We start from the raw sequence: 13,328 nt of genomic DNA, 5'->3' as shown, positions 1-13,328 counted from the left end.
GTACATTCGGTAACTAATGGAAAGCATCGACAGTAGCAATAATAAAAACACTCACAGACACATAATCAAGCGCAGGTGACAGACAGTTCTGCCTTCACAAATAAACACAACGAAATCTAGTCATCAGAAATATAGAACCCATTTTGACCATCTTTTAAACGTAACTGTTGTCTCTGAAAAAAAAACTACATTTTTTACCATTTATTAACATTTTTCTCTCTTATTCATTAACCTTTCACCACGAACTACTCGACCGATCACAAATGTTACTAACTGATAAATCGATCAATTTCCACCATACGGTTATGAAATGCGATGGCAACGCTAAACTTTTCTTTCTTATGAACAATCAAACCCAAATAATTACAAACATCGCAATCACCGATAAATGTTTTAATGCATACAATCCAAATAAACCACAAAAATATGTTATGCGATTTATACAGTGACTGCACAAACCAGGACTAAAATAGGTGATCTAGGTAAAGCATTAGTACCAGTTTCTTTCTTATTCTCCTATAGTAATGCCGAGAGATTATCTTTGAACTACTACTTTCAATGTTTACGTTATTTGCGGTGAACACTGCCAATACAATAGTGCGTTTCTTAGAGTCCTGTTGAATTTTTCTTCTCTAATTTTTTTAGTTAGTTTTAGTCTTTTTTTTTTTTTCAACCATCAGTTGATAGATATTTTGCGGGCTTACTTGCCCTTTTTCTCTTGTATCTTTTGATTTTCATTTTGTAAATACGATACGCTGTAGAGGTCGTTCTAAGCGTTTTAACTTTTCAATACAATCCGCTCAGTCTACCACGGCAGATGATTCCACTCATGCATATAAATCCGTTCGCTAGCCCTATCAACAGTATCAATCTGAAGAAGTAAAGAATTCAAAAAAAAATCAAACCTTGTGTCAACTATATCACAATTCGATTGCGTAAGATGACTTGATGAATTATTAAATTTATAACTAACGGAGTTATATACGCGGGCGCAATTAGTTGCCTTTACAGTTTAGTAGCGATCAAAGGTATATATTTGATATTTGCTGGTATTTGAGCCCTAAACCGTATCCACTCATAGGATGGTGGAGTATTTCGTCGATGCGCAAATGGTGGGTTTTGTACCAGATTGTAAATCTTATTGAAGTTTTACATATTCGAATTTATGACTATCTTTTCTACTCCTTGTTTGAACAACTAATGAAAGTTGTTTACTGAAGTTTGTTAGCACCAGTTCGCATCGTCGATCTACGTCACCCACCATGTTCTACCATCACTGCATCGGATTTGTTTCCTTCTAGACTAACCCCTTATCGTTACGTATATCGCCTGTGTGGAAATTTCTTCCAAAGAGATTGAGTGAAGCATTTTGAATTCGAAAATATCCCCCTCATATCTTCGCACATCAAAGTTCTCAAACACACTTATTTGTCTCTATTGATTTGTCCACTATTTCACATTAACCGTATATGTACGTAATTCGCTGTAAATCATTTGGTTTGAAAATAAATCCTGTAAAATTAATTGCGACAAACCGTTGTTATTAAAATTAAATTCTGCGATGAACGACTTCTCATGAGCTCTAATTTTAAAATATAAAATTACCTCATTGAATTTTTCAAAGCTACAAATTGTAACAAATGATATACAACGAGATGCACAATACTTGAACAACAAACACAAACAAATTCACATTATACCTATATGATACAAACTTTTTCTGCACTGTCTGGTAATTTATCGTTTTCTCATCACGCTTAACGCGAGTGCTCATAGTGATTGGATTTTCATCTACGCAATCGTTTTGTTTGACTGTGTGATTGTGAAATCTTGATGCCAATACTTTACAGTTTTCCGATTCAACTATATTTGCTCACAATCGTTTTGTGCTATTCACCTAAAAAGCTCAAATCAGTCTCTATAGCTTCATCTCGAAATCCTTATCCGAGACGCAATATGTCGCAACAAAACCTTACGTCAGTTTTATTACAGTATGGTTTTATATTCTATTCTCCTTGTTTAGATATCTTATTCTTTTTTTTTTTTGGAAATAAACTATGCATGTCCCCAGCACGATACTATCTCTTGCGTTTTCCTCCAAATTCGTCGTCGTCCATTCTACTATACTAGTATTTCATTTCATCGTTAGGCTCGAACGAAAAAACGCATCCTGGCATCCTCATTTCAAGCTTTAGAATTGCTCTATTTAAGCGGTATGTGATTTGATACAAAAAAATCAGTATGCAATTATGTAAGGTGAAAAATAGAAGCAAGAAACAGGTACCAGTAATATTTTTTTAAGATTCGTGGCGAAACATGAAAAAGTGGATAAGTATGTGAATCATCGCTAGCGCTCGGGAACATGTTGCAACAGACGGGCGGCTTCGAACCGTCAACGCTAGTAAAATTTAATGATCCTAACGTCACTGAAAACCCCTGGTTCTATTCATGAGACCTAGAACTAGCTAGCAGGAAACTAGCTACAGAATAACCGTTTAGCTAACCGAAACTCCTATACCTTATTTTAGAACAGACACCAAGCAAACCCTAACAATGTACGCTTTGGTGCCCCTTTTAACAACAAAAACATATTTCTACTGACACTATCAGTACACTTCAGCGGCGAGTGCAGCTCCGACTACATAATAAACACTAGCAGCCCAACAATGACACTCTCGCCAACACTGCTGCTCAGTGTTGCCATATTTTTGATAACCAAATTCACAGAGAGGACAAACAGACCGAAAAGCAAATATTCATATATCAGCTGTGATGGTTCTGGTCTTTTGTTTAACATTACTTTTTTTACCCTTTTCATTTTATTCTCTTTTACTCAACATATTCACGATGTTTCAGATGTTGGCATGATTATGATGCAGACGGGAATGGTTAAACAGGGCCTTAACTCTGCCTGTCACACTTACATCGACGGTACGGTGGTTTTATTTTACTGGATTCGCATCAATCAACCGAAAAAAATTTTACATACATTGTTTTAATATAAATAACCTATGTTATACAACAACAATTGCTAATCGTTACCTACTGCAAATTATGTATTGAAATAATCTGCCTTACTTACATTTGTTCTTTAGTTTCTTTTTCAAATTTGGTTTACTTTTCGATGATTTCTGCACCTCGTTGTGTTCGAACTGAAAATTCATCTCAGTTACCTATGCGCTAAATCTATCTATTTTTAAATCCCCGAACGCCAATTTTTCGTTATTTGCTAGATATAAATTCAGTCAACATATGAATTCCCTCCTCTGTGTTTCGCATAATGTTCTTTTTTAGCAAATTTTAACCTTAATAAGAAGAAACAGTTTAAATACTTTTCCAACATAACGCGTTCCGTTGCATTTAAATACTCATTTTCGACAAACTGGCGATTTTTCAACCTTTTTTCGCCTGTTGTATTAGTTGCTTTACGTAACAAATAACCTACTAAAGCTCCAATTAATCACGAAAACTGTTTATAAAATAGCTGCCAAACTGTACACCCTAGGAAAACAATTTCCTTCCTCCCAATGGACTATCTCTACAACTTTCCTAATACATTACACTGCTTGTTAAATAGTCTTTTTGTTTTCTCTTTTGCTTCAAGCGGAAGCGCATCGAATGTTTAGTCCGACGGCATTAGAGCTGCACCTAATTCTTTTTCACGATCACGATTTAAAAAGTATAGTTTTTTGCATTTGCTGAAGTTTATTTTAGCGCCACCCTAGAATTGCACAACAAGGTACCACTATCGGGTATAGAATACAGTGTAACGGTTGCGTCAATTTGTAACAGCTAGTCACCTTTGCTTCTTCTCCTTAAGATATTTAAATATCTCTTAATACTGCTGATTCTACTTTTTGACTTATCGTTACACCATATCTCTGCATACCAAGGTTACAATCATCAATCAGTGTTTTACATATCTGATTACTTTCAGGTTAAATTACTTAGTTTATTGTTTCAAATAATTAAGCCTTGTCACCGCCGATATTTATCCAAAGACACGGCCTTTCCTTATTAACAATCGTACAAACTTTTTCGCAGTTTACCTACTGGTATTACGCGTCAAAATATATTAGAAATATAATCTACTATCTACTTATATTTTTGTTCCGATCAGAGAATGCTTTTTTATTTTGTTACGACAGATAATATCCAACTGTACTCAAATGATATTTTCTTAACGAAACTATAGCAAAAAACTGCACGAGTTCAAGTAGTTATTGCTGTACATTTTTTACCGCTAACTAATCACCAAGTTCACTACTTCAATGGTTACTTTGACGATAATTGGGGAGCTTCTGTGTTGCGGTACAGTGTGCGTTCCGCAACAAACTTGAATGAATTATTTCACATCAAACGATGTGAAATATTTCATATTCCGCTGTCCGCGGTGCGTTTTCGAGCACCTACAGACGAATACCCTTCCCAAACCAAAAATCGTAACTAAATTTTTCACTTTTCCGTTTTCTTAAAAAATCATCATTCATCATCGTGTTATCTTGTATGTAATTTCGTACGCAAATAATTGGAACGATGTAAACGAAAAAAAAACCCGCAGTTTGTCCTCGAACGGAATACTGTAATCGAACCGACTTCAAATGTTAGTTATCACCGCCACAGCAGCGAGAATAACTATGTCGTTGTTTTGAAACAAATACGTAGGAAAAATATACCATTTCAACATTTTCTAATCAAGTAACAGAAAAGTATCATAAAAATGTGAAAATAAAAGCAACTGATCTAATATTGAGAAGGATGCAAAATACTTGGCATTTCTTTTATCAACAACTTAAACTTAATACTAAGGTCTCTACAAAATTCACTACCAGAAGTACATACATGATTCGCGGAAATAAGTTATAATGGTAAACCAGCTCGGCAATATATTGACGATAACACTGCGTTTGTGAAAGAGTTAACACACACAAGGAGCAATTACGCTTTGTTTTCAGTACAAATATTTTGTAACACACATTAAGAACTGGATTCGAGAGCAAAGACTTTAGGTTGCGGAAGTTTTATCACGATGATCATTTTTTTATTTTCAATTTTTATTATCAATTAGTAGATTCCAGATTATGAATAGTGGATTTTTCCTGGCATCCGATTATTGGGGTTTAAATTTAAATTTAAGTTCAGATTTCGGATTCTCGATTTCCACTCTAATAATTCAGTTTTGAATTCTTTAGTTTTGTATTTATTTCAGTTGCTGGTTAGTAAATTCTCGAATTTTGATATTAAAAGAGTAAGTTCAGATCTGCATTTCGGATTTCAGATGCGCTATCTTGAATATTGGATATTGAAATTATTTTTTATTATTTGGATTCCGTATGAGTTCAATATCATGCATTTAAGATTTTTGATGGTAGATTTGAAATAATGAATGCCAAAATTTTGAAGATTTAATTTTAGATACTCGAAATTCATATTTTTATTTCCCTGGATTTACGATTCTCTGAATTGTACTGTTTTCTTTTATTATTTAAAATGAAATAAACGCTGTGGAATATGTTTCGAAAAAAAAGTGAGTTCATAAAATAATTTCAAAGGAAATTTCACGGTGCAGAAAATTGAAATTTTTCCACCACACCGGAAAACTATTTTCATCTTTCAGTGGTTGAATTTTCAACAGGCGTTTTTCACTTAAAACACAGTTTAATGAAAGTGTGGGACAATGTAATTAGCAATTTTTAGTTTTCGATTTCGGTTGTCTATTCTATGTCATAGATTTGTGATTTCAAGATGTAGATTTAACTTTTTGAACCCTGGCTATAGAATTTCAATTCAGAACAATTTCAAACAAATCATTCCCTGAAATTGAAGCTTTTCTTTTATTTGGTATTTCTGGCTACCCAAACTCGAGGAAGGTCAAAAGCATAGCCTACCAAACATAGTTCCTCCTGTTCCTGAAAAATAGAAAAAAAAACTACAGAGTTGGCAGCTATTTTTACATGACTTTCAGTTTATATTTCAACAATGCTATATTATTCAGAATACTTATTTATTATTTTCCGGGTGTCACGTTATAAAATATGCAAAAACTTTCATTATTATGGAGATTGCAACACTCCTGTATTTGCTAATTCAAACACATCGATTCCTAAAACAACGTTCAAATTAAAATAAAATAAAACTTTTGCACCAATACTTTTATTCGGTTATAAAAATATTCAATATTATCCTACCTTCCCGCCAAGTGCTTTTTGTTATTATTATAATCCTCGACCTATGCCAAGAATCTTTTATGAATTCGTTGCTTTCGATCGATGTCCGCGCTAATCCCGACAATTAGGCTTCCATTGCTAGGTAAAACAATCCTAAACTACAGAATGAGATGCAACACAACCATCTACACATTACTCGTCATTACTGTACACAACAAACATACGCCAGCTGTAATCTGCTCCAAACCTATGCAGTCGACCGATTGTATGGTATATTTAACCGACAGATAGTTATCTGGGTAAAACTTGTTCGGGCCAATGAATCGCTTAAGTTAAGGTATTGAAGTGTGTCCTGGTGAGGTTGTGTATGTTCAGTAAGTCAACTTTTGCCCAAAAGATCCGCAGATTCGCATGCATGTGGACCACCAACGAACAGGCAATTTCCACCCCAACAACAACCAGCGCTCGTCAACCAATTGTTGTATCATACGTATCATACCATCATTCATTCTCAACTTTTTTTCTTCCTTTCTTTGTTTCTCTCTTGTATGCTCGGCAACAAACCTTCATTAAACGAAAAAAATAATACTTAACACTGTTCGACGCGCCACCATTAACGTTTCGTCAATCGAATGATTGTTTGAAAATCAATTCTTGAAAAAAAACCGCAGTGGCGACGTTTCGAAAGGGGGTGCGTGCGATTCAAATGGTTGGGCGTGCAAGTACGTATATATCGATTAACTACCATCCCCTACTGCTACCACCACTACTAAATACTTGTACTACTACAGTCGATGAAACTAGTACCCCCACGTCCCTAGAGTGATCGTTTCTCGTCGTGATGTATCGTGTACTCGTTTTATTTTCAACATTTATTTGTTTCTCGAATTTAGTTCACCCACTGGAAAGTTAAATCGAAAGATTTCTTTTTCTAGAATAGTTCTGATCGAGAAAGCAGTGTTACGAGCGTAACTGTGTTGTGTTATTTTCGTTTCGATTGCTCTATAAGAACAGACATGAGTTTCCTTTGTTCGTTGCCCTGCTAGGTCATCTTTTTCACAAAAATGTAGGAGAGCTTCAGAGCCAACTTCGAGTTTGTTCCATTGACACAAAAAAAAAACAATATCCTACAAGGGTAACAAAACTTTCATTAAAATTATATTTAAGACATTGATAATCGAAGTTGGCATAGAGTTGGTCGTGAAGTTGAGAAATTTTATGCTATTTTAACCTATCTGACAACATTTTTACTCCTTCTCACATACCATTCAAGTATTTAAAATAATATGTTAAAAGGGTTCGAAATTGTTTACCAAATGCTTTGTGGCTTTGTCATGTCCAACATTGTATATTTAGGTTTCAATTTAAGTGGTTTAAACACCATTCAACCATTATTTTTCAACTGAGTTTATTCTTGCGACCTGGCAACGCGGCGGCCAAGATTTTCATGTCACGACCCGATCAGATTCATTCGTTTTCGTTTCATCGACAGTGCAGACCTGGGAGGGAGAAACGAATACTACACTCAAAACAGAGAACACCCACATGTGTCGTTTTCTGATAGCGTGTAACTGTCTTCTTGCTGTAACGCATGCATGACTCAAACGAAGTTTTTAGTAACATCAAGAATACTGAATGTGCAAATTTTAGACTAATTTGTCGAGTCTGTTTTTTTTTCAATTTGCCGTTGTATAAAAATTTTTTTCAGAGTTTTGAGTTTGACCGTGATAAGTGTGTTTGAAATTGTTACTAAAGCCTTAAATCCAGAGAAGAGCAAGTTTAATAATCGAAGTACGCTAGCATGATTATTACTTAAAGCCTATGAAATTTATTGTTTTCATAAAAACAAACTAAAATAATTTGTGAAACGACAATGAATACAAATACTGTTTGGGATGAATATTTTTTCGAGCAACTGAAAGGTATCAGTTATAACAATATTCATAACAAAAAATGCTTTTTTTCCTTGGTTCAAATTGACAGTCAATGACAGCTCATTCTGGTTCATTTTGACACTCACACAACTTCGTATCCGTTACTCCCTCCCAGGTGCAGACCTGCCGGCTGCTGTCATGTCAAGACTGACTTTTTGGTGTAATGTTAATGATGATATGTTTTGTAACAAATTGAAATGGTGATTTGAATCCATAATAAATGCTCAGTATTAGTGATGGTCATCAAAATTCGATACCGGTCATTAAAACAGTTTACATTTTATTCCGAGTGTATTCGGAATAAACATATTCTGGTGACAATGCAGAACTCGTTTTTATTGGCTCCATTCTATTCGTTCATTCGTCTTATTAAAGATGGTTAGTTTCTTCATAGATTTCGCACTTTATTGATGTGGTTTCGCGTTATCAAACTTTTGCATGTTTATACCACGAGTTTGAGGTATACTTCACCTATCGATCAAGACATTGGTGTTAAAAATCCGTTCACTGCTGACGAGACTGTCAGTATTTGAATAAGGCACCTTTCCATTACATTTTACACTGCATGTGACCCTACTAAATTAGGACATAGTCCTACGTCAAATATCACCAGAATAACCCCAATATTTCAACTAGCAGGCTCATTTTTTCTATGCTACTTCGCAAATCGAACCTCATCGACCATTTCCGTTTTCGCTGAAACTTTTCACAGTTGTTTCTATTTGATAATAAGATCATTTTATGATATCCGCTGTTCATGTTGACTGACGACTGCTGTTTCAGAATGGCCTACCCAAAAATGTAACTGATAGATAAAATTTTCTATATCAGGAAAACGGTGCGGTTTTAGAAAAAATATATACACTATAATTTTTTTTGGTGCCTAATTTTCCAAGTTGTCATCAAATATTAAATATCTCAAAAAGTACCTTTTTAAAAAATCTATTTTTTACCCACATTGAAGATGACAATATGTGATACTATCTATCAAAATTTTGTGATGGTAAAATTAAAAACAAAAAAGTTCTAAACATTTAAGCACAGACAAACAGACGTGTAACTCGATGACGATTTCATCAACCATATAAATAACGATTGTTTTGAATTTTGGCTTAGTGGGTAGTAATACTGCTAGTGTCGCAATAAGCAACCGTGCACATTTATTCTAAAAGACAAAAACCGTCAGTGATGCCGTTGATTTAAGCAAGCACGCACACTTATTAGCAAAGACAAAAACCGTTTCACGAAAATGAGTTAGTAGGCAATAAGCTTACATGGAGGCGCGTGAGTGTAACGTTTCGAATAAGGACGAAGAATTTTCGAGATATTTCTTCGAAGAGGTACGTCTGTTTGTCTGTGGTTTAAGTGTTTTGACGTTTTCACTATGAACTTTTTTTTAGTGATTTTTTTTTCAGCTAAAAAAACATGTACACTATTAGAAATATTTTTTTTCTGTGCTAAATTTTCCAAGTTGTTACCAAATATTAAATATCTCAAAAAATACCTTTTTTAAAATCTAATTTTTTCACACATTGAAGATGACAATATGCAATACTATCTGTCAAAATTTGGTGAGGGTAAAATGAAAAACAAAAAGTTATTGAGGTTTAAGTATTTTGTCGTTTTCACTATGAACTTTTTTTGAGTGTTTTTTTTTCTAGCTACACATTACAATGTTAAAATTGTATCACTGAGAGCATGATACCAATCCAACGCGCTTTTTTGTACCATAATCGATCATTTTTATAATGGCTCTGTTAAAGTTGAATATGCGTAACTCACCAGCGAAACCTGTCATTAAAAATTGTAAAAATAAAAAAAAATGGTTGTGGTAATTTGGAAAGTTTTCCACAGAAAAAAAAAAATGGCAGTGCATATATTTTTTCTAGAACCACAATTTCATTGCCTACAACTTCGCTTAAAAACCATTTCAATCAAACAAGCCGTTTTCCTACTATAGAAATTTTTATCTACCAGTCACCATTTTGGGTAGGCCCTTTGGAAACCGCAGTCGCGAGTCAACATGAACAGCGGATATCATAGAATGACCTTATTATCAAAAATGAACAACTGTGAAAAGTTTCAGCGAAATCGGAAATGACATTTTTTCTACATATTTTCCATGGAATGCCTCCGCAGGTTAGGATTTTTAATTCCACCGTATTTCATAATTTTCATTTAAGAACAATTTAAAAAGTCCTGAAATTTTTAAATTGGGTTAGAACTTCCGAAAGTTCGGAATAAATCGTCAATTTTGCTTTTTTTTTTTCAAATTTTAGCAGCCGCGTAGATTTTAAGCAAAGTTTTTATAATTATCTTCGAGAGCAACTGTCACGACCAACTTTTTCAACTCTAGATCAGTTTACAAAAAAAACTAAAGAGTCGTTAATATACTCCCTGATTCAAATTTAAAACTTGATACTCATGCTCTTCTGTTGAGCAGATTAGATAGGAACAAAGCAGAATAATTGTGTAGGTGTTCGCCCACTATCGCAAGCTTGTCCCATTGTAGCAGGAACTGAAAAGTAAAGCAAAAATAAAATGGGACGGCCTTACAATTGCGGGCAATGTTGTTTCCATGTATGTTTGTGATGGAGTGATTACTTGATGTCTTTAATAATTTTAGTCTAAAATTCTACTAACGTCTTTGTCCTTTTTACTTTGTTTCACAATTTGTTTTATAATTTTTTTTTACTACATCAAAGATCACCTCAACGTTCTTTTATTCCCTTCAGTATTATCCTTAAACTATGGTAGTACGCTTTTCCTGTCATAGATGAACTCACTTCACCACTAGGTCATATACACCAGGTGGGCTTTTTAGATTTAGCTCAGGCTAATTAAAAGTCCAGCAGGATTAAGCAACAGTCCTCGATGGTGTTCATTGTTGACCGATTATCATACATTCGACTTTTTATTTCAATTATTTTCATTGATTCCAAGTTGCCTTTGTTTTTCTTTGTGATCAATGACTTGTAATTTCTAATGATATTCTCTACCTTCCACAAACCACATTACCTGAATGATGAAAAAACGTATCTTGGGGCAATAAATGACTTATACATACAAACACTTGTTAAAATAACTCAAACTAGCCGACGATTTGCTACACTCAACACGTAAGTTCCACCTTGCTAGTTACTAAATAAAAGAATACCTATAATACGCAGGCCATTTAGAATAGTCAAGTCCGCTAGACAATTGTTCTTTCACACATGAAACGTGAGAAGATCGGGGCAAGGAACCGATACCGCAACCCAGTTAACCATTGCCACACGAGGCAACCTACAAGACCGCCTCGTTCGTTGTTGTTCGTGCACAACTGCATCGCGGTGTGCTTCCAAAAGCCATAGACGTCCTGCACACTACCAGCTATACTAGGATGCTTACGTGATCGGGAAATATTGCTTTGGCATGCCCAAACGAAATGATGGCTTGCCAGATTGTCAACAAATCGAGTCTGTAAATGCATTAAACCTCGCTGGCTGATCAAATTCGCGTGTCTATAAAGCATCTAGCGTTTTTAAGAGATAAAATCTGCCCAACACAGCATCCATTACAATCCATTTAAAACACTACTCACCAAACCACTGAAAATACCGAAAGGTTTGTTAAAGCGTTTTGTGCAGTACGCGTCTCTCCTGCGACGCCCACAGAGCAGCTTGATGAGCTTTTTGGTTGGTCTTGCTTCAAGACCAAATTTATCACAACTTAATTGAACATACACAACAACAATACTCTAAGTGCACACCACCACTGTATCAAACGCTGTAATATGCTGTTAACAATATATTACCTATACACTTTTGTCGAATCCAATGTATGCAAGTAAACTAACGAGACCCACCCAACAAAGGAAGACAGAGATTCAACGGAAACTCGTCACACACACAACTTGTTGGCTACATCTTCTCAGAATTTAGTGAAACATTGTAAGTTGTGCAATATCGGTAATGAACATCTTTTTGGAAAGGCTCAACCTTTTTCGTTTTTATTTTTACTTTTGTTCGAATTACCATAAAAAAGTCGATTTTTTTCTCTTAGCTTTTTCTATGAAGCGTCCACAGAATAATTAAAAAAAAGCCCATATATTCATATTTAAATATTTATCAATTTACATTTGTTACAACAAGTATTCCCAAGAAAATTATTAGTGTTTTTTTTTTCAAGCATTTTTCCGAGCTTTGGTCAAAAATAAAATGAAGGAAATCAATCAATCAAAATTTTTAAAATTGACATCATATTTTTATTAGATGTTCTTAAGCAAAAATTTGAAGATCCCATATATTTTGAGTAAATTATTCTCAAAAAACATTGTTCTTTTAAAAATAACGTCTAGGTTGCTGGTAAAGACTTCAACTAAGCAAAGTTACCTAGATTAACTAAGTTACTGAACTTACAAAATTTCACTAAAATCTGAATGGCTGCTGCCAACGAGTGATTTGCCGTATAATCCTTCTAATTTGTTCGATATTCATCCTACTGTCAGATCTGTGTTTTGTAAATTCGCTTTCAAAGATTTGAAACGAAATCCTGTTTCTTATTCTTAAAATAACTAGTCTGACAATTCGGTGCTTGCCAGTGCAAATCGATGTGATTTAACGACACGATTGGAAACAGTAAACCCATGTACATTTTCGGCCAGAAACTTTACAAGCACACTTCCAAGCTATCTTTGCACTTCTTCATAGATGTATACACGAGAAAAGTGTCCACAAAATATGTTGATTTCAAGACTGTTCCTAACGCTTAACAATAATTGCTTTTACAATCACCGCCGAACGAATAAAAAAACAAAACTGATTCGTTAAAGTTACCTGTTGATGAACAATGTAAATACACGCCTGCTGAGGACTGCCGAATTGGACCTTTAAAATTCACGAAAGTAAACAACAGAAACTTACGTAGAGTAATGTACATTCCGGATTAGGAACTGATTCCATCCGTTCACAAATTTGTTTCATCAAACCACATTACCCAGAAGTCTTGCTACAAGATCCATTATCCATTCAGGTTTCGAATTCTGACGGAAAAATCGGAACCGTCGCTCCCGAATATCCAACTGCTGTCATTATCAAGACCAACCGCCCGTCCGAATAACTTTTGCGATAGAGTTACCTCATGACGTCGCGTCGCTTCCAAACGTGTGCACAGAGTAGCCAAATTTGGATTTTTTTCTCTCAACGCTAATCGCAAGTCAATTTTACGAATGCTTAATTCTGTATTT

General features: G+C 34.7%; 1 protein-coding gene across 2 annotated transcripts in view; it reads left to right on the top strand.

Annotated features, from left to right (window-relative positions):
- The window catches only part of LOC129724998 (calcium-activated potassium channel slowpoke), a 119,927-nt gene that overhangs the window by 83,897 nt on the left and 22,702 nt on the right, over positions 1 to 13,328 (top strand). The window contains exons 15-16 of one of the 2 annotated variants that reach the window (XM_055680359.1): positions 2,857 to 2,931; positions 6,839 to 6,889. In XM_055680359.1, the coding sequence (XP_055536334.1) occupies positions 2,857 to 2,931; positions 6,839 to 6,889 (126 nt within the window). The remainder of the gene's footprint in view (positions 1 to 2,856; positions 2,932 to 6,838; positions 6,890 to 13,328) is intronic. The other variant, XM_055680368.1, reaches the window with a different exon arrangement.

This window comes from Wyeomyia smithii, chromosome 1 (genome assembly GCF_029784165.1).
Source record: "Wyeomyia smithii strain HCP4-BCI-WySm-NY-G18 chromosome 1, ASM2978416v1, whole genome shotgun sequence".
Lineage (NCBI taxonomy): Eukaryota > Metazoa > Arthropoda > Insecta > Diptera > Culicidae > Wyeomyia > Wyeomyia smithii.
This window is presented reverse-complemented; position numbering and strand designations above follow the sequence as displayed.